The sequence below is a fragment of the Piliocolobus tephrosceles genome, chromosome 21, assembly GCF_002776525.5.
Source record: "Piliocolobus tephrosceles isolate RC106 chromosome 21, ASM277652v3, whole genome shotgun sequence".
In the NCBI taxonomy this organism is placed as follows: domain Eukaryota; kingdom Metazoa; phylum Chordata; class Mammalia; order Primates; family Cercopithecidae; genus Piliocolobus; species Piliocolobus tephrosceles.
The window spans coordinates 49,433,420-49,460,654 of NC_045454.1; the positions used below are offsets into that span (position 1 = coordinate 49,433,420).

Consider the following 27,235-nt stretch of genomic DNA (forward strand, 5'->3'; position numbering starts at 1 on the left):
CACATCATAGCCGTATGCACCAGCCTCCTCCCTCAGACCCTCCTTGCACCATGTCACCCCCCTCAGATGCTCTCCCAGGCCTGCTGCCCCGCCTGGACCACCAGATCACATCTACATGCACCGGCCTCCTCTCTCCGACTCTCCTTGTGCCATATCACCTACTTGAGATGCTCTCCTAGACTCGCCTCCCCTCTCAGACCACATCACATCGACAGGCACCGGCCTCCTCCCTCAGACCCTCCTCACGCCGCGTCACCGCCATCAGACCCCCTCCCCGCTAGCCCCCCGCTCAGGCCGCCGCACCTCACCTCGCTCACGCACGAAGTAGGCCAGGTAGAGGTCCAGCTCCTTGACGGCCACGCCGATGTGGTGCGGCTGCACGCACAGGACCGGGTGGCCACACTGCCCGGCCTTGACCAGGCGCTCGCCGTCGGTGCTCTCCAGCGGGATGCCCTTGAACAGGATGACCATGACCAGGTCCAGCCGCCACACCTTGTCCGCCTGCCGGAGACAGTCGATGCGCCGCATCTTGCCCTTCTGGTCGGGGTTGGAGAGCACGCAGCCCGGCGCCTTCTTGCCGGTGATGCTCAGCACGAAGTCCTCGCGGCACTCGGGCCGGATGTCCTTGCGCAGCTTGGCCAGCAGCCGCGACGCCCACTTCTGCTTGACCTCGGGCTTCTCGCCCAGCAGCTCGTCCTTGACCGCGCGCTCCTCGTCCTTCGACATCCGCTTCTCGTGCTTCTTGAAGTACTTGCGCTTCCGCGCCTGCAGGTTGAACCAGGTGTAGGCGAAGGCGCGGACGTGAGGCAGCAGGGCCTCAATGAACGGGTGGAACTCATCCTGCAGGCCGGAGAGGCGAGAGGTCAGGGGTGCCAGGGACGCGGAGGGCGGACCCACTGCCCGGCCCCCAAGCCTGAGGTCGGAGGGGCCCTGGACAGACCAGCAGAGTGGGAGGGGCTGGGCAGAAGTGGGCAGGGGGTTGCTGCAGACCGGTGCACGCCACCGGGGGCACACAGCAGGCCGGGAGGACCCAGGAGAAGTTTATCAGGGACCGGCAAGAACCCATCGCCCAGATGAGCAAACTGAGACTTAGACTACGTGAGAGGCACAAATCAAGGCGGAAGTTTGTGGAGGACCATCTTTTTTATTTTATTTTATTTTTTTTTTGAGACAGAGTCTTGCTCTTATCGCCAAGGCTGGAGTGCAGTGGCACAATCTTGGCTCACTGCAACCTCCACCTCCCGGGTTCAAGCAATTCTCCTGCCTCAGCCTCCGGAGTAGCTGGGATGACAGATGCCCACCACCACACTCAGCTAATTTTTGTATTTTTAGGGGAGATGGGGTTTCACCACGTTGACCAGGATGGTCACGATCTCCTGACCTCACGATCCGCCCACCTTGGTTCTCAGCCTCCCAAAGTGCTGGGATTGCAGGTATGAGCCACCCTGCCCGACCATGGAGGACCTATCTTGAACCCGAGTACACAGACGGAGCAAGCTAAGGGGGCCAAGTGGAAGCTCATGGAGGACCCATTGTACAGACAGGTAAAACTGAGGTTGGGAGAACAAAGATGTCGTGGACCTATTCTCTGCCTATTGCAACTAGGCTTGGGCTGGGTGTAATGGCTCACACTTGTAATCCCAGCGCTTGGGGAGGCCGAGGAGGCAGGATTGCTTGAGTCCAGGAGTCTGAGACCCAGTCTGAGCCATATGGTAAAACCCCATCTCTACAAAACAAACAAACAAAAAAACAAAACAAAACAAACAAACAAAAAAAATTAGCCAGGCGTGGTGGTTTGCACCTGTAGTCCCAACTCGTCAGGAGGCTGAGGTGGGAGGATCATTTGAGCCCAGGAGTTTAATGCTTCAGTGAGCTGTGATGGTGCCACTGCACTCCAGCCTGGGCGACAGAGTGAGACACTGTCCAAAAAAAAAGAAGAAAAGAAAAGAAAAGGCTGGGTGCAGTGGCTCACACCTGTAATCCCAGCACTTTGGGAAGCCGAGGCTGGTGGATCACCTGAGGTTAGGCGCTTAAGACCAGCCTGGCCAACATGGCAAAACTCCATCCCTACTAACAATACAAAAAAATGTAGCCAGGCATAGTGGAGCACACCTGTAACCCCAGCTACTCAGGAGGCTGAGACAGGAGAATTGCTTGAACCCAGGAGGCAGAGGTCGCAGTGGGCCAAGATCACGCCATTGCACTCCAGTTTGGGTGCCAAGAGTGAAACTCTGTCTCCAAAAAAAAAAAAAAAAAAAAAAAGAACTAGGGTAGGTGGTCAAGCATGGTGGCTCACACCTGTAATCCCAGCACTTTGGGAGGCCACAGTGGGTGGACTGCTTGAGCCCAGGAGTTCAAGACCAGCCTGGATGACATAGTGAGGCCTCATTTCTACAAAATCAAAACTTAGCTGGACATGGTGATGCACGCCTGTAGTCCCAGCTACTTGGTAGACTGAGGTGGGAGAGTCGATTGAGCCCAGGAGGTCAAGGCTGCAGTAAGCCAAGATTGCACCATTGCACTCCAGTGGGTGACAAAGTGAGACCCCTGACTCAAAAAAAAAAAAAAAAAAAAAAATGAGGCTGGGCACAGTGGCTCATGCCGGCAATCCCGGCACTTTGGGAGGCTGAGGTGGGCGGATCACTTGAGGTCAAGAGTTTAAGACCAGCTTGGCCAACATGGCGAAACCTCATCTCTACTAGAAATACAAAAAATTAGCCAGGTATGGTAGCTCATGCCTGTAGTCCCAGCTACTCAGGAGGCTGAGGCAGGAGAATCACTTGAACCCAGGAGGCAGAGGTTGCAGTGAGCCGAGATCTCGCCACTACATTCCAGCCTGGGTGACAAAGTGAGACTCTGTCTCAAAACAAAAAACAAAAAACAAACAAACAAAAAAATCCTAGCACTTTGGGAGACCGGGGAGGCAGATCACAAAGTCAGGAGTTCAAGACCAGCCTGGCCAACATGGTAAAACTCTGTCTCTACTAAAAATACAAAAATTAGCCAGGCATGGTGGTGCCATGCCTGTAATCCCAGTTGCTTGGGAGGCTGAGGCAGGAGAATTGCTTCAACCTGGGAGGCGGAGGTTGCAGTGTGCCGAGATGATCATGCCACTGTACTCCAGCCTGGGTGACAGAGCAAGACTCCGTCTTGGGAAAACAAAAAATGAATATAAAAGTTTATTCCTATAGAGCAGATGTACAGACAGGCCTGGCTGAGGTCCACAGGCAGACACTAGGCCCGCCTGGAGGTCAGGGCCTGATGGAAGGGTGGGGGATTTCTGCATCAAAAGATACGAGATTAAAGGGTACCAGGATTAATCAGAGGGAGGAGAGATCCCAGGTGGAGTCCTCTCCCTCCTCTCCCCTTTCCATGAACCCACTGTGCTGATACAGAAACAGAGACCAGAGAAGCAGAGACTCTGCCACGAAGGTTCCGAGCTGGGAGAGGGGCCACCCCGTTCCCTGCAGACCCATTCTGGAGATGGAAAGTCTGAGGGCTGGGGAGACGCTGAGACCAGGCCAGAGCTGGGACTTCAACCTACTCCCAAATCATGTTGAATCGGTGTCTGAGGGTAGCCACAAAACCCATGCTACAGATGAGGAAACTGAGGCCTTGAGGGGGAACCTGGCCATGGGGGGCAGAGGTGGACTGGAACCTGCACTCATCTGACTTCCCCACGAAAATAACGGCAGCCTCTTGGAGAGCAATGTGGGGCAGTGGGAGGCCCCAGGCTCCCTGTCTGGGTGTGGGGAGACTCCTCCCATTCTTCCCATTTTCCAGCAAGGGAAATTGAGTCTGCATAGCATTTGGGATCTCTGCTGGACGCGGTGGCTAATGCCTGCAATCCCAGAACTTTGGAAGGCAGAGGTGGGTGGATCACTTGAGCCTAGTTCAATCCCAGTCTGGGCAACATGGCAAAAAACCATCTCTTTTTTCTTTTTTTTTGAGATGGACTTTCACTCTTTTCACCCAGGCTGGAGTGCAGTGGCACAATCGCGGCTCACTGCAACCTCCGCCTCCCGGGTTCAAACGATTCTCCTGCCTCAGCCTCCCAAGTAGCTGGGACTACAGGCACGTACCATTATGCCCAGCTAATTTTTGTATTTTTAGTAGCGATGGGGTTTTGCCATGCTGGCCAGGCTGGTCTTGAACTCCTGACCTCAGGTGATCCACCTGCCTCAGCCTCCCAAAGTGCTGGGATTACAGGTGTGAGTCATTGTGCCCAGCAGGCAAAACCCTATCTTTACAAAAATTACAAAAATTAACTGGGCATAATTTTTGTGGTGCGTGCCTGTAGTCCCAGCTACTTGGGAGGCCAAGGTGGATGGATCACTTGAGCCCAAGAGTTGCAGACCAGCCTGGGCAACATGTCGAAACCCCGTCTCTACTGAAAATTACAAAAATAATTAGCTGGGCGTAATTGCTGCTGTGCACGTCTGTAATCCCAGCTACTTAGGAGGCTGAGGTGGGAGGATCACTTGAGCCCCAGCGGTTGAGGCTGCAGTGAGCTGTGACTGTGCCACTGCACTCCAGCCTAGGGGTAGCGTAAGACCCTGTCTCTAAAAAATAAAAAATAAAAAAAATTTAAAACATCTGGGACCTGGTTTCTCAGCCTCAAGGTGGAATAAATTCAAGGAGAAAGAAGAGAAAGGCCGGGCGCGGTGGCTCAAGCCTGTAATCCCAGCACTTTGGGAGGCCGAGACGGGTGGATCACGAGGTCAGGAGATCGAGACCATCCTGGTCTACATGGTGAAACCCCGTCTCTACTAAAAATACAAAAAACTAGCCGGGCGAGATGGCGGGCGCCTGTAGTCCCAGCTACTCGGGAGGCTGAGGCAGGAGAATGGCGTGAACCCGGGAGGCGGAGCTTGTAGTGAGCCGAGATCACGCCACTGCACTCCAGCAAAAAAACAGAGGGAGACTCCGTCTCAAAAAAAAAAAAAAAAAAAAAAAAAAAAAAGAGAAAGAGAAGCAAAACTGACTTGCCATCTCCTTGCCTTGACCAGGCTGGGCTGGGCATTTCAGACAGGGGTGATCCCTTCCTAGCACAGAAACCTAGCTCCTCCCACTAGCTCTCAAAGGGCTACGTTGTTATTAATGCTGCCATTATTGTTGTCATTACAATTTACATTGCTATTGGGATTTTTTTTTTTTTTTTTTTTTTTTTTTTTTGGGGACGGGAGTCTCGCTGTCACCCAGGCTGGGGTGCCGTGGTGCGATCTCAGCTCATTGCAAACTCCACCTCCAGGGTTCATGACATTCTGCCTCAGCCTCCCGAACAGCTGGGACTACAGGCACCCGCCACCACGCCCGACTAAATTTTTTTTTTTTTTTTTTTTTTAGCAAAGGCAGGGGTTCACTGTGTTAGCCAGGATGGTCTTGATCTCCTGACCTCGTGATCCACCCGCCTCAGCCTCCCAAAAAGTGCTGGGGCTATTGTGATTTTTATTACTTTTTAAAAATTTTTTTAAGAGATGGGCATCTCATGCCTGTAATCCCAGCACTTTGGGAGGCTGAGGCGCGTGGATCATCTGAGGTCCGGAGTTTGAGATCAGCCTGGCCAACATGTTGAAACCCCATCTCTCCTAAAAATACAAAAAATTAGCCAGGCATGGTGGCAGGCACCTGTAATCCCAGCTACTCAGGAGGCTGAGGCAGGAGAATCACTTGAACCTGGGAGGCGGAGGTTGCTGTGAGCCGAGGTCGCGCCACTGCACTCCAGCCTGGAAGACAAGAGCGAGACTCCATCTCAAAACAAAACAAAACAAAACAAAAAAAAGATGGGAGTCTCACTGGAGTGCAGTGGCGCGATCTTAGGTCACTTGGGCCCTGAACTCCCAGGCTCGAGCAATTCTCCCACGTCAGCTTCCCAAGTAGCTGGGACTATAGGCGCAAACCAGTATGCGTGGCTAATTTTTATTTTTATTTTTGCAGAGATGGGGTCTCACTCACTATGTTGCCCTGGCTGGTCTCAAACTCCTGGGCTCAAGTGATCCTCCCACCTCGGCCTCCCAAGGCACTGGGGTATTTTCTTTCCTTTTTTTTTGTTTTGTTTTGAGACAATGTCTCACTCTGTTGCCCAGGCTGGAAGGTGGTGGCCTGATCTCAGCTCACTGCAACCTCCACCTCCTGGGTTCAGGCAATCCTCGTATCTCAGCCTCCCGAGTCACTGGGATTCCAGGTGCGCCGCCATGCCCAGCTAATTTTTGTACTTTTACTAGAGATGGGGGTCTTGCTATGTTACTCAGGCTGGTCTCAAATTCCTGGGCTCAAGCGATCCTCCCGCCTCGGCCCCTCCAAGACACTGGAGTGTTTTCAATACTACAGACACGATTGCTGTGATCATTTGATTGCAGACAATCTTCCAGGAAGCAGGGAACAGCCTGAGGCCCCGCCGCGCGTTCTGTGGCATGGAAACTAAGGCTCAGAGAGGGGTGGAGACCTGGCTGAGGTCCCACAGGGTCTCGGGCCGGTGTGAGGATAAGAACCAGGGCCCTGACCCCCTGGAAGGCCATGGGTCCCTTTCACAGAACAGCCTGTTCTGTGAGGCTGGGGTCTCAGTAAGTTAGAGAGACGTTCACCCTGCACTCCCACTGTGTGTGCCAGCAGATGTGGCTGGACTCGGTCCCATTTCCAGGCCAGGATGGGCAGAGCAGCTGCTGCCAGATCACCCTCCCTGCTCTGTGCTCCACGTCCCCTTGGGCCACCTCCGGCCATGGGGTGCTTCAGGGGGAGGGGCGGGACATCAGATTTCACCTATTACTGAAGCTCTGAAAATAGCCTCCCACCCAGCAAGACCAGAGTCAGCTTGTACCAGCGAAGTTCCCCCACCCCAGTGTCCCCCGAAGCGTGAGTCACCGTAACAGCTGCAGCAGGGACCGGACCTCAGGGCCCTTTTCCGCTGCCCCCGCTTCCCCAGCCAACCTGCTAAGGCAAAGGGGAGATGGAGGGGGCCCGGCCCAGGCCCTGTCCAACCTCGTCCCTGCCCCTGCCTGGACGAGACCCAGAGATGCAGAGCGGTTTGTACAGGGTCACACAGCCGGTCAGCAGAGCCAGGACCAGAGCCCAGATGGTCTGGCCAGGGAAGCCGGGCGGTGGGAGCGGTGTGTGGGGTGACAGTGGGACGCGGCGAAGAGGATCCATGGAGGCGCAGGACCTGCCCGTGGAGGGGATGCCAGGAGGGCAGGAGGCCCGGACAATGGTGTCCAGCTGGGGCCATGGCTGCCACCCAAGCTCTGGCGCTTACTGAGGCTGTGATAAGAGGTTGCTGGAAGGGACAGGGGAGGCGTCCGCCAAGGGGGGCAGGGATCACTGCCCCCCCAACTCCTTCTCTCCCCAACCTCTGTCTCTCTCTGAGTTCTTCCCACTTCCGAGCCCCCCTCCTGCGAATTCCTTTTCTCATTCTGGCCCCTCCTAGATCTGAGTTCCCTTCCTCCTCCCTAACTGCCCCTCCCCTCTCTATGTTCCTCCCCCTGTCGGTGCCCTTTCCGGGGACAGGTGCCAGGGAGGCGGGCAGGGGTGGGGGCCCACGTCAGTGGTGACCCCGGCTAGTTACAGAGGCAGGAAGACAAACAGCTTGTAACTGGGTCATGGACCTGCTGCCCCATCCTCCCTTGTCCTCCCCAGGGGATCAGACCAGGTGAGAGGCAGGGCCCGGTTGGCCGGTTGTCACTCTGTTTGTCCCACGTGACCTGCAATAACCAGGGCTTCTTCCCCAGGGACCTCCCACTGCCCTCAGAGGCCCAAACCAGCAAAAGAGATAACCAAGGCAAGCTAGATGCTGAAAATCCTCCCAAACTCCTACACATCCCTCAACATCCTATCTCCAGTGTCCCCTCCTTCAAGCAGCCTTTCCTTCTCAACCCAGGGTTTCCCAGATCTAGCCAGGACCATCCAGCTCTATCACCTCCCCATCTCCAATCCTGAGGCCCACGGTTGAGGCACCCACTGTCAGAGAAGGTGGCTGGGTGACAGTAATGTCTGTTTTCATTGTCTGAATGGCTAGGGAACAGATCACCTCAGATAGTCCTCAGTCTATCATTCTGTACAATGGGCAGAAAGGGATATTGCAGCCTGCTGGAGAAAGGGGAGCTTGTTCCTTGCCCTGGTGACCTTGTTCCTTGCAAGGTGATGGGGAGAAGGGGAACAAGGCCAGGTCTTTCCTGGAAACCCCAGCTTAGTCCACTGGGACTTCCTGGCCAAAGAGAGCAGCAGCAGCTGGGAGGGAGACATCTGGATCCAAGGCCTTGGTGAACGACCATGCCATCCACTGGGCGATGCCCCTCACTCACCTCCCTGTGCTCTTCCCACTCTGAAAGTCCAGGCCAGCAAACCAGGACATGAAACTCCAATTTCCAAACCAAAAGTTTCCAGGTGAAAGTGACGCAACAATCCTTCATGAGAATCTGCTCATTACCTACTTAGCACTTATCCCAAATTCCTATGCATCCTTCAAAGCCCTAGTTCTAATGCCCTCTTCTCCAGGTCAGATGACTCGTCTGTGGTCACATAGACAATCCCAGGCCCATCTGGCAGCAGCAGCAGGCTCTAACCTTGGGCCGCTCCTTCCCCCAGCTCAAAGAATCACGGCCTGTGGACATGTGAGCGGCTCCCAGAGAGGCCGTTCAACTATCTCAACAAACATTTAGCGAGTGCCTGCTGCATGCCCGCCCCAGGCATGCTGCTGAGGACTTGGCAGGGACCTGGGCTCGGCCCTCACCTGGATCCAGATCTGAGACAGGGACGGATGGTTAAAAGCAGCAAAATATGTAATAAAACATCAAGTTGGGCAAAGTGCTCTGAAGAAATTTAAAAGAGTTTGAGGGACCAGAGAATCTCTGGGGTGGGGGGGTGATTTTTAGCTTGGGGTGGTCCAGGAAGGTCTCTTGCAGGAGCAGACACCTGAACAAAGTCTGAGAGATGGCACTCCAGGCCAGGACATTTTCTGAGGGAGAAATGGGTCGTGCAAAGGCCCTGGGGCAGGACCACCCCTGGTGTGTTAGAGGAACAGCGAGGAGGCCCATGTGGCTGGAGCAGAATGAGCAAGGGGGAAAGAGAGAGGAGGGGAGAGTTGGGGAGGGGACAAGGACAGGCTGGGCAGGGCCTTGTGGGCCACAGTGAGGAATTTGGGTAAACTGAGTCCACGGGTTCAAACTCCATGCCAAGGTAATGAGTCAGCAAAATGAACCCTGGGTCCCCTACTTCCCTGTGTGTGTTGATGTTCTGGGAGGACAATGAGGGCTGAGCCACAGGGCCCAGGAGGTGGGGGAGAGAGGCAGGGAGCAAGGCTGTGCCTCGTAGAGGCTGAGCATTTGATGGGCTATCAAGTCTACCATGAAATGGGGGCCGGGCGCAGTGGCTCACGTCTGTCATCCCAGCACTGTGGGAGACCGAGGCGGGCGGATCACCTGACGTCAGGAGTTAGAGACCAGCCTGGCCAACATGGTGAAACCCCGTCTCTACTAAAAACACCAAAAGTAGCCGGGCACGATGCCGCACACCTGTAATCCCAGCTACCTGGGAGGCTGAGGCGGGAGAATCGCACGAACCCGGGAGGTGGAGGTTGCAGTGAGCCCAGATGGTGCTACTGCACTCCAGCCTGGGCGACAGAGCAAGACTCCACTAGGCTGGGCGCGGTGGCTCACGCCTGTAATCCCAGCACTTTGGGAGGCTGAGGCGGGCGGATCACAAGGTCAGGAGATCGAGACCATCCTGGCTAACACGGTGAAACCCCGTCTCTACTAAAAATACAAAAAAAAAAAAGCCGGGCGCCGTGGCGGGCGCCTGTAGTCCCAGCTACTCGGGAGGCTGAGGCAGGAGAATGGCGAGAACCCGGGAGGCGGAGCTTGCAGTGAGCTGAGATCCAGCCACTGCACTCCAGCCTGGGCGACAGAGCGAGACTCCGTCTCAAAAAAAAAAAAAAAAGACTCCACTAAAAAAAAAAGCCTACTATGAAGTGGGGACTATCATTGCGCCCACTGCTTGGAGGAGGAGACTGAGGCATGAAATCCTCCAGACAGTCGGGAAGGAACTGAGTTGGGACCGGTCCCTGGGCCTCCTGACACGTCACCCCACTCCTGGGCCCCTTGAGCAAACAGTCTGGGGCCAGAGTGTCCAGTGACACCTGGTCTGCACCGTGCACACTCTGCAAGTCCCACGTGGTTCCCTTCCCCTTGTTTGTTGCACGCCACATCCTCAAGGAGTCCTGGTCACCTCGTTTCCTGCCTGCCCCCGACCCGGCCTAGACTGTCGGTCCCACGAGGGCATAGCTTTGATCTGTTAGCATCTCCAGCATCCAGACCACTGAAGCAACGCTCCCATCCTCTGCCTCTGGGATCCCCCCCCAAGTCCATGCACCCCCATGTGTAAAGAAGGCTGGTACCCATGCAGGGCTGGTCATATTCAGGGAGACCCTGGACAGGGCTGGGCAGGGAGAAAAGACTAACAGAGGCTGGGCTCGTGGTGAAACCCCGTCTCTACTAAAAACACCAAAATTAGCCGGGCGTGGTGGCTCACGCCTGTAATCCCAGCACTTTGGGAGGCCGAGGCAGGTGGATCATCTGAGGTCAGGAGTTTGAGACCAGACTGGCCAACTTAGTGAAACCCCGTCTCTACCAAAAATACAAAAGTTAGCCAGGCGTGGTGGCCCGTACCTGTAATCCCAGCTACTTGGGAGGCTGAGGTAGGAGAATCACGTGAGCCCAGGAGGCGGAGGTTGCAGTGAGCTGAGATCACGCCACTGCACTCCAGCCTGGGAGACAGTGCAAGATTCCGAGAGAGAGAGAGAGGGGCAGGGAGAGAGAAGGAAGGAAGGAAGGAAAGAGGGAGGGAGGAAGGGAGGAAGGAAGGAGGAAAAAGAAAGAAAAAAGAAAGACTAACAGAAATGCCACAGAAGAGAAGGGTCCAAGCCTGTGCCTTTCCAAGTCACCGTTGTCCTCGTCACCCAACCCAAAGCCTGGCTTACGCTGCGCAAATACACACAGAGGGAAGGGAGGGAAATTGGAAAATGCCTCTGGGGTGTTTAATGCAATTACTAGTTTAGCAACAACCACAGGCACAGCAACGCTTATTTGGCACCTACTATGTACCAGGCGTTGAACTAAGGTGATGTCTCTGAGGAAAGTGCCATTATGTTTCTTATTCTATGTTGGCAGAGAAACAGGAGGCTGGGAAAGACCAAAGTCCCGCCTCTCAACCAAAAGCATTCATTCATTCATTCATGCAACAGGTATTTATTGGGCACCGACTGAGTACCAAGCCCTGCACTGTGAACCTCAGAAATGTTCTGCCTCCCCGGAGCTTGCAGTGAGCCAAGATCGTGCCACTGCACTCCAGCCTGGGCAACACAGCGAGACTCTATCTCAAAAAGAAAAAAAAACAAACGAAAAGAACTGCGTTGCCTCCCTGAACCTGCAGCAGTCCTGAGGAAGTGGGGGTTTCTGCTGACTTCATTTCAGGGCGAGAAACAGTCTGGGGTCGGGCGGGGGTGGGGGCAGGTCACCCACCCAGAGTCAGGAAAGAGGAGAATTAGTTTAGCAACAATCACAAGCACAGCAACACTTATTTGGCACCACTCTATAGCAGTTATTTGGCACCTACTCTATACCAGGTACTATATTGGGTTTGGAGCCTCCTGAGCAAGATTTTCAGGCAGATCTGAGGGACGCTCTAGATCTATGTGTTGGTGACCCCCGTTAGGGCAGATCCGAGGCAGGCAGAGCTGTGTCCTCGTCCGTGTGGGTGTCAGGGAGTGTGCACGCGTGTGCGCCTAGCGTGTGGTCATGGATGCGTCCTGGTCAGGACACGGGTGCCTGCACACTAAGTGTTGCAAGGCAGACCGGCACCCAGGTGAGGTGGGTGTGGACACAGGCAGGAGAGTGGGGGGCGGGCTGTGGCCAGGGGCAGGAGGCCCAGGCAGCGCTTCCCATCCATTTGGTGTGAGACAGGGAGGGAGGCTCAGAGAGAGAGAAAGAGGAAGACGAACAGACACAGAAGGAGGGAGGGAGGGAGAAAGAGAGACAGAGAGAGAGAAGGAGAGAGGAGAAGAGAACGAGATGGCGGGGGGGGGGGGGGGAGAGAGAGAATGCTGACTCTGCCAGAATCCCAGCTTTGGTGATTTACAGGGCGCTTGGCCCTGGCGCGCAGAGGCACCTCCGTCGCAGAGAGGGGAGGGGGAGAAACAGAGAGAGACACACAGAGAAATCGAGACAGGGAGAGACACCGGGAGAGAGGTGGCGCCTTGTAGAGAGTAAATCAGAGGGCACCAGGCCCCAGGTCAGGGGCACACAGGGAGACAGCGCCCACCTGCCCAAGCCGCCAGATGGAAAATGGCCTGAACCTCAGCTCTGCCAGCTCCGCTGTGCCGCTTCAGGCAGGCCCTGGCCCTCTCTGACTCTTAGCCCCTCTCCCAGCCCTGAGAGGCTGCAGGCTACCTGCTCCTGGTAGGCACTCCCCAAGCTCCCTCTAAGAACCCACACTCAGCCTGGGCCCTGCTGCCTCCCCAACCCTCTCCTATCCCCAGGGCCCAGGAGATGCTTAAGGAAGATCTAGAAAATCCAACAAAGGTTGGGGGTCTGGGGTGGGAGGACAGCCCCTTCCAGCCTCAGTTTCCCCGCCGGAGAAATGGCAGCAAAGCATGTTCTACTCTGAGAGGGCATGGGACGAGGGAATGAAGGAAAGAATGAATGAATGAGGCAGGGACCGGGTGGCGGGGGGAGGTGGCCCGGGGAATCCTCCGCGCTGCAGCCAAGAGGGACTTGGCCCCAAACCCTGAATAACGTGGCGGTGGCGCCGACGGGAGGGAGGCAGGGAGGGAGGCCCAGAGCAGACACGGGGAGGCTGGCCTTCCCGCCGGCAGGATTTATGGGAGCCGCGGGCTCCACACAGTTCCTCTTAAGAGTAAAAGTGAAAAAGAGCTTGAGTCACCGCCGAGCCTGGCCCGGGGCTCCCAGAATGCCCCAGGGCCGCCAGCACCCGCTCCCCCCTCAGCGGGCAGGGCCTGGGTGGCACAGAGCGGGCTGGCACCAAGGCGCCCCCCACCCTCCACCAGCCTCGGCTCCCGAGAAGGATCCGGGTCGGATCAGCTAAAAGGGAGCTATTTTCGGTTGGGCTCAGGTTGTAAAATTAGCTGGGAAAAGGGGGGACAGGGAGGCCCAGGGACAGAGAGAGACACAGAGAGAGGAGTAAGGAGAGACATGCAGAGACAGGGAGAGAGGGGGCAAGGGGAGACACGCAGAGACAGGGAGAGGGGAAAGGGACGGAGAGACAGAGATGAAGAGACAGACAGACATATGGGAGAGACACACAGAGACAGAGAGGAAGGGGGCAGAGAGACAGAGACAGAGAAACAGAGACAGAGACACATCGGAGAGACATACAAAGAGGGCAAAGGCAGGGAGAGACAGAGAGACAGAGACACATCAGAGAGACATGCAGAGGCAAAGAGAGGAGAAAGGGATGGTGAGACAGACATGAAGAGATAGAGACAGAGGATGAGAAAGAGAGACAGAAAGAGACCAATAGTGACTGGGAGTGAAACAGAGGCGGGGAGAGACACGGATGGAGAGACAGGGAGAAATGGAGACACAGAGAGAGTGTCAGAGCGAGACAGAGAGAAAGAAAGAGATATAGACAGACAAAAATAGACCAAGATGAGAGAAACGGAGGGGATATGATTTCGGAAACTGAGTCAGGCAGCCAGGACTTGGGTGGGAGGGTCCTACATGGGACACTCAGGGTCCTTCTGAGTCCCTCAGCCCGCCCCGCTGCCTACCCCAGACCAGGCTGGGCCTTGAGGGAGCAGTGGGGATTACATTCAGGCTGAAGAGAAACCCGAAAGGGGGTCCCCAGCTCCACTCTGGGGCTGGGGTGGAGGGAGGGGCAGAGAGGAGAATCACAGGAGAGGAGGGAGCCCCCTGTACTTGGGACTCGCTGTCCCCACCCTGGCCTAGGAGTTCTCTGCCTCTGTCTCTCTGCCCCCCTCTGTCTTCTCATCTCTGTCTCTTACACGCAGCAACCCTGGATAGCTTTTGTTTTTAGCTTTTAGCCTCTCCGTTTTTCGGTTTCCACAGACAGCCCTCCTGGCTGGTCCTTGCCCTGTTCGTGGAGAAACTGAGGCCGAGTTAGCAATTCTCTGAAGCAACGCCTGGATTGGGGTTCTCACTACCCCAACCCCAGCAACCAGGATGGCTCCCAACCAGCCCTGAAGGGGGAATTCCAGGGTACACAGGCAGCCTTCCAACCTCCCCAGCCTGGAACAGCCTCCCCTCTGCTCAGCCCTCCCAAATGGCTCCTTCCAGCTGGCGAGGACAAAGCGGGGACACCTCAGTCTCCCCATAAGCCCAGAGACTTCAAAGCCTGCCCAAGGTCACACAGCGTGCCCACTCAACCCTGGTTGTTCTTGGAGAGCTTCAAAGAGATGCCTTCTTCGGGAACCCCTCCCCAAAGCTGCTCAGAAAGGGAAACTGAGGCTGGGAGAGGGACAGGGACTTACCCAAGGTCACTCAGGGGATCATCGGTAGGACAGGCCTCAGACCCCCTCAGCACCAGCCCCCACATTCCCTGTCGGCTGCAGGGGGCTGGAGAGAAAGACCCTAACAAGAGCCATGCCTGGTGTGGGGGGTCCCTCACTGCACCATGCCCTGGGGCGGAAGCCGGGCACTCACAGACTCCCCACACAGTGCTCCTTAAGACTGGCCTGGCCCTGGCTGCAATCGCACCCCCCACATGCCCAGACTTGACAGTTTGCCCGCCATACCGCCCCTCTCTCCAGAACCAGTCTTAGCCGCACATCACTTCAGGGGAAACTGAGGCCAGAACCTCTCCAGCCTAAAGACACACAGCATAAGGAGGAAAGCAGCGATCTAGAAAACGGAACCTGCAGACCTTGGGGTCCCCGGGGAGTCTGGGGCTGGAAGGAGTTGGGGGGGTCGCCCACTCCCCATACACCCCCTCAGCCATTGCACAAGGCTGGGCCCCGGGGCAGTCTGGGAGTGCGGCCAGGGGTGAGAGGCTACGGGAGGGGGAGGGGGCAGGGGCAGGTGCCGGGCTGGCGAGGGCGTCCGCAGCGCCGCAGTGCCCAGGCCAGACCCGGAGCGCCGGGCCTCCCGCTCCTCCCGGCGGCGGCTACAGAATCCAGAATCGATGCAGCGAAAATACCGGGATGGTGCTGGGGGGGCTGCAAAGCGGGGGACCGAGCCGGGCCGCCAGAGCACCCTTCCCCCTCCTGGGCCTCCAACTTCTCGTGCCCCCTCCCCCTCCACGCACACGTGGGCCAATAACGGGGAAAGGCGGCCCAGGGCCAGGGCGGCCGTACAACCTTGGTGGGGGGACATAGGGGAGACACGTGAGAGGTCCCCTTCTCTCCAGCTGGGGAGACCCAGGGTCCAATCATGACCCCCTAGATTCCTCTCAGAGGCAGGCGGGGGGCTTCCCGCAGAGCCCTTGCTGGAGGGGGACCAGCCCCCACCCCGACCTTTCCGAGTGTCAGGGGGGAGTACGTCGGAGTAGGGGGGAGCGCAAATCTGCAGACCAAGCCCCCACATCCGGGAGAGGTCCCGAGAGTCGAGGGTGGGGAGGCTGGGCGGGAGTCCCGCGTAGCGGGGTTCAGGGTAGGTAGGGGTGTGTGTGTGGGGGGGGTCCCTCAGCCTGACCCATCCCCCCACCGGACCCCAGCCCTTGGCGCCGGGGGCATCCCGGGCAGGGATGGCGGGAGGGACGCGCGCCTTTTTTGTCCCGCCTCCTCCGGCTTCAAAACTCCGGGGCTGGGATGTGGGGGGCGCGGGGCCCAGGGCGCGGGGGGCGCGGGCGGGGGGCCGGGCGAGGACCGTACCTGGGTGAGGCAGAGCGGGGACGAATACATCCCGGGCGCGGCGGGAGGCGCAGGGCCGGCCGGAGCGGGCGCGCTGAAGTTACTGAGTCATTTTTCCAAACCACCCCCCCCCCGCCCCCCTCCCGCGGCCGGCGCGCTCTCCTCGCCGCCTCCTCCCTCGGTCTCCCTCCTCCTCCCTCCCGCGCCGCCCGCCTCGCTCGCTGTCCCTCTCTCCCTCTGTCTCTCTCGGTGTCTCTCTTCCTCTCTCCCCCGTCTCTGTCTCTCTCTCTCCACCCTCTGACTCCCTCCCCCTCCCTCCTCCATTTCTCTCCCCTCCCCCCCCCCATTTCTCTCCCCTCCCACCCCGAACCTCCCACTTCTCAACACCCAACTTTCAAAGAAACGAGGGAAAAAAGGGCGCGAGCGAGAAAGGAGAGCCTCCCCCGACGTCTCAGGACCCCCCACTCCCGTATTTACGCAGTGCCCCGGGGCACTAGACGGGACCCCGGGACTGCAGGGCGACCCCCACTCGGATCAAGCGGAGAGGGGGTACTGGGCTGTTTCTGGACATTGAGGGGCCAGAGGTGGATTTTTAAGGCCCCCCCTCTCCACCCCCCCATCACCCCCGAGCTGGCCGGGAAGTTGGAGGAACGAGCCAGGGGGGAGGGAAGGAATGAAGAAGTGACGTGCGCAGAGGCCGGCCAGCGCGCCTCTTTCCCCTTAAAGATGTACGACTCTGGGTGCACGGTGAGCTGCTGGTCCCACAGCACCCTCGCTCCCTTCTCCCCTCAGAGCCAGGCAGGGACTGCGGGTTCCCAGCTAGAGGGGCTTATGTGCAGCCGTCCTTTCCTTGGCGAGAAGGGCCCAGGCTAACACAGGAGGCTCCAGAATTTGCTCTCTTCAGCACCCAAGGGGCAGGGACGGGGTGGCCTCGCCTGCGTGTCTCTCCAGCACCCCAGGAGGACGGAGCCCAGGCGGATTCTCCAGCTGGCCAGATAAAGCCTTGCAGCCTCCCCCTGGGTATCCAATAATTTCCACCTGCCTCAGGGGTGTGCCCTGTTCACAGATCTCAAGACTGAGGTAGGGCGAGGGGGGCTTGGAGCCAGGCCATCTGGCCCTGGAGCCCACATTCTGTTCTCCTTCTAGAATAACAGGGCAGAGACCTGGCCTGCCTCGGTCTGAGCCCCTAGGGCATCTGGTGACAGGGCCCCAACCCTCCCCCGGTTCACTCCCTGGATCCTCCCAGGCTTGTTCAGAGGTTACTGTGTCTCTCATTCCCACCCCAAGGGTTCTCTCCCCTATAAAGTGGCTTACAGGTGTCCATCCTGTAGGACTGCTGGGGATAAGGACAATGACCTTAGCAGAGCCTTGACCTTCAGTCAAATGTCCACTAAAGACATTCTTAGAAAGCTTGGCCATTTCGCCCCATCTCTCCGAGCTTCCCAAGGACAAATGATACCCTCTCACCAAGCTGGGGCAGGTGCCCCAGGACCAGAGGCACAGAAGATACCAGCACCCATTATCCTCAGGTGTTGCAGGAGAGGAAACTGAGGCCCAGAGAACGGAAGCCACTTGCCCAGGGCCCGACAGGTAGACTAGGAGGCAGCAGAATTCCTGGAGCATAGGTTCCCTGGGCCCCCTGACAGACTCCTCTCTGCGTGAGGGTGACATTATGCAAACAGTGCTTAGCACATCACGAACACTCCATAAATGTGTGTGTGTGTGTGTCTGTGTTTTAAACCCACCGTGCAGCTGTGAGGAGCATTTGAATTAAATGGTGTGAAGTGTATCTGGAAATCCACATTACCAATATAACGTGAAGCAGTATTTTATTAAAACACGCTAGGGACACGTATAGGGTGAAATCTAAAATTCACAGACATTTAAAAGTTGCGGTTGACTTCAGACAATCCTCCTAGACTTCCAGACCCCGTGCCTTCCACCCTCCCTCCCCTGCACAGCCCACCCTGCCTGCCACCTTCACTCAGCAGCTTAGAATCCTTTGGAAGGTGACGTTTAGAGACCACAGACTGCCCCTCTAGGAACCTCGGTTTCCTCATCTGTAAAATGGCTATGGCAACAGGACGCATCTCGGAAGGTGGGGAAGGTTGGAGTCTTTAGATAGCCTGTGGGAAGGGTGTGTTAACACTATTGGTGGTGGCTGCAGGGAGAAGCTTCTGCAAGTGTATGAACAGCAGCCTATATCCCAGTTTGGGTGGGAAGGGACCCCCCCCCGCAGCACACACAGTTGGTTCCCTAAATCCACGCAGCAGGCCAATGCAGCGCAGGCTCCGTACTTGGGTCTATGTCTCCTCCAGCCAGCAGCTTCATCTCTGCACCTCGGCTTTCCCCTCTGTGAAATGGGGCGATACCAGCTCCTAACTCTCTGGGTTGTAGGCGAGTCAGCAAATATCTGCCCCTGGTTACAGCAGGGAACCGTACATCGTAGTTTCTTTAAAAAGGCAGTTGGTGGATTTAGACCTGCGTGTGGAGGGCCCGGAAGATGGGTGCATGATTTAGCTCCTGGCACTTTCCAGCACAATCTGGCTCATTTTTTTTTTTTTTTTTTTTTTTTTTTTAAAGCACTCTCTCTACAGTTATTTCACTCTTCGGCATCTCTGCAACTGTCCCAGATACAGAAGCACAAAAGAGTTGACTGCCACCTATAAAACTAATGCCCACAGTTTGGAAGCCGCCATGCTGTCCATCTGTGGGGGACCAGTTTAGTAATCCTGGCACAGGCCGGGACACTATGCAGCTGAGTAAAACCAGCGGCTCCCAACTGGTGATGTCCCCAAGAGACAAGCGGGGGGACAGGAGGCTGTAGACCAGGCTCTCCCCCTTGGCACTGTGACACTGGGGCTGGATCGCTCTCTGGGTTGGGGTGATCCAGGGCATTGCAGGGTGCTGAGCAGTATCCATGGCCTCAACCCACTCCATGCCAGGAGCACCCCCCAGTTGTGACAACCACAAATGTCCTTAGACATGGCTAAGTGTCCCCTGGGGACAGAATCACCCCTGGCTGAGACCCCACTGCTGTAGACCCAGCAAGGAAACTCAAGATCTCATTTAGGATTTTAAAGAGTACACATGTATTTATAAAAATATATACAGTGTCCATATATACACACACACACACATGTATATATATCCTTTGGCCGAGTGTAGTGGCTCATGCCTGTAACCCCAACACCTTGGGAGGCCGAGGCAGGCAGATCACTTGAGGTCAGGAGTTTTGAAACCAGCCTGGCCAACATGGTAAAACCCTGTCTCTACTAAAAATACAAAAATTAGCCGGGCATGGTGGAGGGTGCCTGTAATGTCAGCCACATGGGAGGCTGAGACTGGACAGTCACTTGAACCCGGGAGGCAGAGGTTGCAGTGAGCTGGGATCATGCCATTGCACTCCAGCCTGGACAACAGAGCGAGACTCCGTCTCAAAAAAAAAAAAAAAATACACACACACACACATACACACACACACACATATCTCCTTTATGGAATTGCACAAGTATTTCCACAAGTACATCCTTTATGGAAATATACACATATGCACATGTATCCTCTATTAGAATGTATATTTCTCACTCCTGCAAATGCTCCAACTATAGATGGTAACATTCTGGAGAGGGGCTCCACCCAGAAATGGGGGTGATCAGAAAGACTGGATTTTTTTTCCTCTGGATACAGTTGTATCGTCTTCATATGATCACTAATGGCTTCAGTAATTAAAGGAAAACTTTTAAAAAGTTGAATGCAATTCATAGAGCAGCTCAGGCAGGGTAGATAGGAACCCCAGCCCCCCATGGTAACCCCACAGCCACCACACCCAGAGAATAAAGGACATAAATCTTGCAGGAAAATGATTATACAGCAGTGCAGTGTGCACTCAGCCTCCCCCTGCCCCGCACCTGCTCAGCAAGGGGCCCACAATGTCAGCTCCCCATGAACCTTGCAAGTGTCCCATATGGTCCCATTTTACAGATGAGAAACTGAGGCTGTAGAAAGGGATGTTAAGGTCAAGTGAGTTAAAAGTCAGATAGGCCATTGAGGTTGGTACGGATAAAGACACACACACCACACAGAGTCACACACACCACACACTACAACCCACAGAGACACACACACATCGTGCAGACTCAGTTGCAGACAGACTCCACACGCCACACACCTACATACATATAAAGACACAAACACACACACACAGATTCACACAAAAACAGACCCATACATACATGATCACAGCCTTCCCCACACCTCATCTCAAATACCTCCTCAAAGAGGGGCGAGCAGAGACACACAAGCACACAGGCCCACATGGCACACACAGTCACAAACACACCCTCCCAAATGCCCACCAGACGCTTCTTTACAAGCACAACACAGGGACATAGCTGCCCCCACACAAGGGCAGACACAACCACAAACACGTGGGCACTTGTCCACAGTCGCACACACACTCCGCACAAACCACACACTCTTACAAGCACACACACACACACACACACAAGTGGAACCCTCCTGGTACTGCCACATAGGCACACACAGAGTCACATACGCACCATCACAGTGACACACAGCACGCCACCTCCCTGCTTCTCCCGCACCAGCTCTTCCCCGGGGCTGGGCTCTTGGCCCTGCAGAAGCGCGGTGGGGACAGGGAAGGGCAGGAGGGTGACATGTGATTGTCCTCCCCCCTCCCCCGGCAAGTGCGGTGTTTGTGTCCGTGAGTGCGTCTGCCCGTGTGTGTCCGTGCACGCCTGTGTGTGTGACATCTGTCTCTAGACAGGCCTGTGTGTCTACGTGAGTCTCTGTGTGGTTGTGTGTGCATAGTCATACAGACACAGGCACCGTGAGGGAGTGTCGTGGGTGTGTGTGTGTGTAATTATGACTGCATGCACGTGTGTCCCACTGTGCACAGGACAGAAAATGGGGACAGAGGTGCATGCCGCATGCTGAAGGCCAGGGCGTCCCACTGTCCGGTCCAGGAGCGCAGAGGGAGAGTGCTGCGTCTGAGGCTGGGAGTGGGTGTGGGGGATGGTGACAACCCAAGTGTGACCTTGAGTGTTGTAGGGGGAGGTCTCCGTGTCATTGTGGGATGAGTTTTCTCTCCTTCTTGAAATCCCAAACAGCCCCCTATGATGGGACGTCAAGAGGAAAACCAGAGACACCAGCCTGGCCTTGGGGTTTTTATATTTAGAAAATTATATCAAACGCACTGGGGGTGGGGTGGGGTTGGGGAGCGGCGGGGATTCCCCTGGAGGTGAGAAAACAGCTCTCTGTGCCCACAGCCTCTGGTCCACTGGGGGCAAGGGCTGGAGGCGGCACTGCGGGACTGCGGGACCAGTCCTGGCGTCCCTGGGCTCTCCCCCAGCATAGGATAAGAGGGATCTCTTTAGCCACCTACCGGGCCTGTCCTAACCCCTGTTCTGCTGTAACCACCCACCCCTCGGGACTTCCACGGCCGCGCAGGGAGGGGGGAACCCCCGCCGCCCCGCCCCCCTCAGGGCAGGTCCCCGCGCAAGCGCAACCCCTGGCGAGCGACGTCTGCGCGCCGAGTGATCGCGTCCCGGCGCCACCTCGCGCCCGAACCTCCAGCCAGGACCCCCTGGGTCAAGTGGATGGGAGACCCCGAAGGCTGGGGGAAGTGGAGGGGACTTAGGGGGGAGGTAAAGGGACACAGTTTTGAAAAGGTAGAGGGAGCGCTCTTCCCCCGCCGCTCAGGCACTCCCCAGTTACAGGATAAAAGGAACTGGGGGAGGCGCAGCCAGGAGTGGAAGGCAGACCCTTCCCTGGGGGGACACTCAGCGCCAGTCACTCGCACACAGCGAGCGGCACCCAACTGTCCCCTGGAACGCGGCCACTCGACAGTTCTCCACTCCCTGGTGACCCCCCTCAACCGCCACACACCCACACGGGGACACCCCACGGTCACCCAGGGACACGCGGCCCCGCGGACACGCAGCCCAGCCATAGTTTCACGACACCGCCCCGCAGGGCCGCGCGCACAGTCGCCCAGTTATCCAAAGACACAAGAGTGTCCCGCAGCCGCACAATGCGGGCGGCGCTCACAACAACACACGCCAGCACGTGGATGTGCAGACACACGCGGACACAGAAAGCGGCGGAACCGACGCGCCAGCACCCGCGGCCCCACGGCAGGTACGCGACCACCGAGTCGCGCGCACCCCGGACGCTCCCCCAGGCGCTAGTGCCGGCCCGTTAAGGAGCGCAGGGGCTCCCACGCACCCCTAGAGGTGCGCACGACACAGACGCCAGTCGACCGGACACCGGAACCCCAAGTGCAGCCACCGCTGCTCCCGGGCCTGGGGCGCGCCCGGCCGAGACCCGGGGGTCCCTCCCAGCTGGGGACCCCGCGCGCGCGGCAGCCGGGCAGGGGTCTGCCGAGGGGCGGGGCGGGGGCGGTGCGAGAGCAGGAGGGGCGGCTGCTCCTGCGCGGCGCCGAGCGCGGCCGCCCGCCCGGCTCCAAGTTCAAGGCGCCCGGCGGCGGCCGCGGCGCGCTCTCCGCCCCTCTCCGCAGCGGCCATTTTCCGCTAGCTGGCGCGCCGCGCTCGCCCGGGCCGGGGCACCCCGCGGGGGCCGCCGCGACCCCCGTCCCCCGCGCCGCCCCGCCGTGCGCCCCTTCCTTGGCCTGGGCTCCCCCATGGACTGCGCGCTCGGGGGTCGTGCGCCCAGAGCCGCGCCCTCCCGCCTGGGGTCTGGCCGGGGGAGGGGGCGGGGGCCCGGCCTGGGGTTGCGGGGGCCTTCTCCGGGGAGCCCCGCCCTCCCCGCCAACTCCGCGGCGCCTGCGAGGGGCCCCCCACTTGGGGTCTCTCGCGGCGCCCCGCGCGCCAGCTCCGCCCCCAGCCGGGGTCGGGGGGGATCGTGGGTAGGGGTCCCGTGGCGACGGACTACTGGGGGTCCCCGCCTTGAGCCCCTCCTCCGGGCGGCCCCCGCCCCCTGTCCCCCCAGACCTTGCAACTTTCGCCCGGAGCCCACGCACCACCCCAAAAAGTCCCCGGGCGAAAACGAAAGTGGGTGCGGCGACGTACCATGGCGCTGCTGCGAGGAGGCGAGGCCGGCGCCGGAGCGAGCGCGCTCGGTCCCCGGCGAGGGGGGGCCGCAGGCGGCGGGAGGAGGCGGCGAGGGAGGGCGCGCGGGGGAGGGAGCGAGCGCGCCAGGGAGGGGGCGCGCCGCGCCCGCCCCCCCGGCCCGCAGGACCCTCCCCTCGGCCCGCCCTCCCCCCGGTCCCGCGCGCCGCCCGCGCCTCAGGCTGCTCCGCGCCGCGGCCCCGGCTGTAGCGGCTCTGGCTGCGGCTCCATCCCCGGCCCGGCCCGCGCGAGGGGAGGCCCGGGGAACGGCGGCGGCCGCGGCGGTTGCAGGTCGAGGGGCCCCGGCCGGGCTCGCTGCAGAGCGAGCGGATCCACCTTCGCCGCTGCGCGCGCGCACACACACGCGCACACACACACTCGCGCGCAGGCGACTCGGGGACACCGGCGGGCCGGGCCTCCTCGACTCAGCCACGGACACATACACACCACACACGGACACGCGCAGAGATCCCCACGCGCGGCGCCTACAGCGTGTGACGGACACACCGCCCGTGGGTGTCCGCCGGGCACACGGGGACCCACGCTTGAAGCCGGGAAGGCATCTGGGACACACACCTTCTGCAGGAGGCCAACACGGACGCACACTCGCAGCCTGTGGGGCTGCCACCCCGAGATCACACCGGCGCACAGTCCCCGAAAGACACCCAGACCTCAGAGGGACCCACGCGCCGACCCCCAGGACCCCTCCCCCAGCCGCCCTGGCCGGTGACTGCAGGTGTCCGGGGGACACGCGGCTATACACACACACAGCAGGGAAACGGGACAGACGGGGACACAAGCAGAGACTCTGACACCGAGGGCGACAGACCTGGGGGCGGGGTCCCCTGGGGGTCCCGCAGGGGCTCCAGGCGGGGGGCGGCAGGGGAGTGCTCGCAGTGGCCCCCGTAGGAAGTGGGGGCAGCGGGCGCCCCCTCCCCCGTCAGGATTAATGGCGAGGCCTCCGCAACGGGGGAGGGGCCGGGCCGAGGTGGGTCAGCGCCCCCGCCCCTGCCGCGCGAGTCGCTGCGGGTTGGGACCGCCTGCCGCAGCGCCCCCCCAAGCGCTCTCCCGCAGTCCCCCTCCTCTGACAGCCGCAGAGTAGGCACCGCCCCCTCCCCCCCACCGGCTCTGCGTCTGGCGCAGCTGGGGGAGGTTGCAGGGGGTGACTGGTGAAAGGGGTTCTGCTATGGTCCTTCTGTCTGTCTTTCCCCAGTTCCCCCCCACACACACACACTGAGGATCCAGGATTTCAGGGACCCCTTTGGGGGAGTAGTTCCCTGCTCCCCCAGGGAGGACGCCCAGGGTGAGGGTGGGAGCAGGCGGCACCCCAGGAGGAGGACCAGACCCCGGAGCGCCCCTCCGGAGCGATGGCTGAGTCTGGGGGTTCTGGAAGTTGAGTCTGGCACTCTGGGAGCTGAGCAGTTCTAGGCGACGGTGATGCCAGCAGCTCTGCCCACATGGTAGGTGCTCAGTAAGTGTTGTCTACGCGAAGGATGTCTCAGCCAGCCCCGAGGCATTTACCCTGTGCCCTCATCTTCAGACGCTGAGGCTTTCCCATTTCATTTTTGCAGTCTTCACCCCATAGTTCAGAAGGAACCAATGAGGCCCAGAGAGGGGTCAACCTGGGGTCAACCAGCAGGGACCCTAATGCTTTATCCAGGGGTGTGGCAGGTACCAAGGTTCTGCAGGCCCCCATCCCTCCCGCAAACCTGAGGCAGGACCGGCAAGGGAAGGGTTAGTGGGTTAGAGACCCTCCCTCCTCCCTCCTCCCTCCTCCCTCCTGCTCCCGCCCGTCTCTAATCGGCCTCTACTAATCCTCAGTTTGAATTCTCACCCCCTCCCCTGCCCCGGGGAATTAGGTACCTGCGGGTGAGGAGCGGAGAGGAGGGATGGGTTGATAAGCAGCCAGGAAGTAATGAGGGGCGTAGAGACAGTGGAGCACTGATGCAGCGCCTCTCACCCATCATTTTCCCTACGAAGTCAACCCTGCACCTGCCCAGCATTGCGTGAAGTGCTTGACGTGAACCTACTCACTTACCCCTCACCACAGCCCTCTGAAGTGGGTGCTGTTACCATCAAGCCCATTTTACAGATGAGGAAACTGAATCTCAGAGAGGTTTAGACACTTGCCTGAGGTCACCGGGCTGAGAAGTGGTGATGGTCGGGAGCATCTAATTTTAGCATCTTTTGTGATCTCAATGGGCTTAGAATTTCCCAGATTATCAAGTCCTGGTTCCTTTTTACTTCACACTTCTTCCCTCAATCTGTCTATTTCCTCTCACATTTTATAACAAGCAGAGAGAAGAAACCAGCCTGCGCTTTCAACATTTTGCTGGAAATTCCCCTAGGCTACATATCCAAGTGCACTGCTTGCAAATTCTGCTTTCTGCATAACTATAGGCTACATCACAGCTAAATTTCTGCCCCTCCACATGAAGGGATCCCCTTTTCTTCGTAGGGGTCAACTTGATGTTCTAGTCTAGAACATTCCCCAGGGACAGCATGATTAGCAAACATATTGAAAAGGTTCAGCCTTACAGAGACCAAAGAAAGGTGGAAAAACAATAAAAAGAATCGACCATGTTTTGGCACTCCTCAAAGTCACCAGTGCTGGTGAGGATGTGTTGAAACAGGCATTTTCATCATTGCTTGAACGGGTGTATGAATTGTAAAAGCAGTTTGGCTTGTGGGGCACAGGCCTAAGACAGGCTCAGATTTTACTGTCTAAATTTTGGGAGCTTATTCTAAACTTAAGAAAACATATGTATGGGCCAGGCTCAGTGGCTCACCTGTAATCCCCATGCTTTGGAAGGCAGAGGTGGGAGGGTCACTTGAGGCTGGGAGTTTGAGACCAGCCTGGGCAACATAGTGAGAACTCATCTCGACAAAACATTTTTAAAATTAGCTGGGCATGGTGGCACACACCTGTAGTCCCAGTTACGTGGGAGACTGAGGTGGGTGGATTGCTTGAGCCTTGAGATTGAGGCTGCAGTGAGTTGTGATCACGCCACTGCACTCCAGCCTGGGCGACAGAGTGAGATCCTGTCTCAAAAAATCAACAGGGGCTGGGTGTGGTGGCTCACGCCTGTAATCACAGCACTTTGGGAGGCCGAGGTGGGTGGATCACTTGAGGTCAGGAGTTCAAGAGCAGCCTGGCCAACATGGCTAAACCCCTTCACTATGAAAAATACAAAAATTAGGCAGGTGTGATGGCGGGCACCTGTAGTCCCAGCTACTCGGGAGGTTGAGGCAGGAGAATCGCTTGAATCCAGGAGGCAGAACTTGCAGTGAGCTGAGATCACGTCACTGCAGTCCAGCCTGGGTAACAGAGTGAGACTCTTTCTCAAAATAAAGAAATAAAATAAACTAGATAAAAATCCCAGCAAACCCCAAACCAACCAAACAAATAAGAACAAAAAACAAAAAAGAAAAGGTATGTATGCCCCTAAAAATGTTTGTTGCCATATACTCATGAAAATTGGTATAAAAATACCTTGTCTGTTGGTCGGGCACGGTGGCTCACGCCTGTAATCCCAGCACTTTGGGAGGCCGAGGCAGGCAGATCACAAAGTCAGGAGATTGAGACCATCCTGGCTAACACGGTGAAACCCCGTCTCTACTAAAACTACAAAAAAATTAGCTGGATGTGGTGGTGGGTGCCTGTAGTCCCAGCTACTTGGGAGCCTGAGGCAGGGAGAATGACGTGAACCCGGGAGGCAGAACTTGCAGGGAGCCGAGATCATGCCACTGCACTCCAGCCTAGGCAACAGAGCAAAACTCTGTCTCCAAAAAAAAAAAAAAAAACCTTGTTTGTCATTATCACCCCGTAGATCTTTTCAGACATTTTTTCCTCATCACCCCACATGAAAACTTAGTAACATAGATGTCCTGTATATTTGCTTATATACTATATGTATATCTCTGTTTTGCTGTGTTTTGTATATTAAAAGAGTAAGATTTTTTCACACCCCCCCACCAAGAACCAATTTTGCCTTTAAAGAAAAGGAAAACCTTCCGATGGAATCTCATACAGTCTTTTAAAAAGAATCAAGTTCCTTGGCTGGGCGCGGTGGCTCAAGCCTGTAATCTCAGCACTTTGGGAGGCCGAGACGGGCGGATCACAAGATCAGGAGATCGAAACCATCCTGGCTAATATGGTGAAACCCAGTCTCTACTAAAAAAAAAAAATACAAAGAACTAGCCGGGCGAGGTGGCGGGCGCCTGTAGTCCCAGTTACTTGGGAGGCTGAGGCAGGAGAATGGCGTAAACCCGGGGGGTGGAGCTTGCAGCGAGCTGAGATCCGGCCACTGCACTCCAGCCTGGGCGACAGAGC

General features: G+C 57.5%; 1 protein-coding gene across 6 annotated transcripts in view; it reads right to left on the bottom strand.

Annotated features, from left to right (window-relative positions):
- Positions 1–23,241, bottom strand: part of NFIC (nuclear factor I C) — a 108,773-nt gene extending 85,532 nt beyond the window's left edge. For 5 of the 6 annotated variants that reach the window (XM_026455503.1, XM_026455502.1, XM_026455500.2 and 2 more), the window contains exons 1-2: positions 15,833–15,951; positions 309–840 (exon numbers count right to left, since the gene is read on the bottom strand). In XM_026455503.1, the coding sequence (XP_026311288.1) occupies positions 309–840; positions 15,833–15,862 (562 nt within the window). In that variant the 5' untranslated portion in view covers positions 15,863–15,951. Of the gene's footprint in view, positions 1–308; positions 841–15,832; positions 15,952–22,863 lie in introns of those variants that run through there. The other variant, XM_026455499.1, reaches the window with a different exon arrangement.
- Between the last annotated feature and the right edge of the window lie 3,994 nt (positions 23,242–27,235).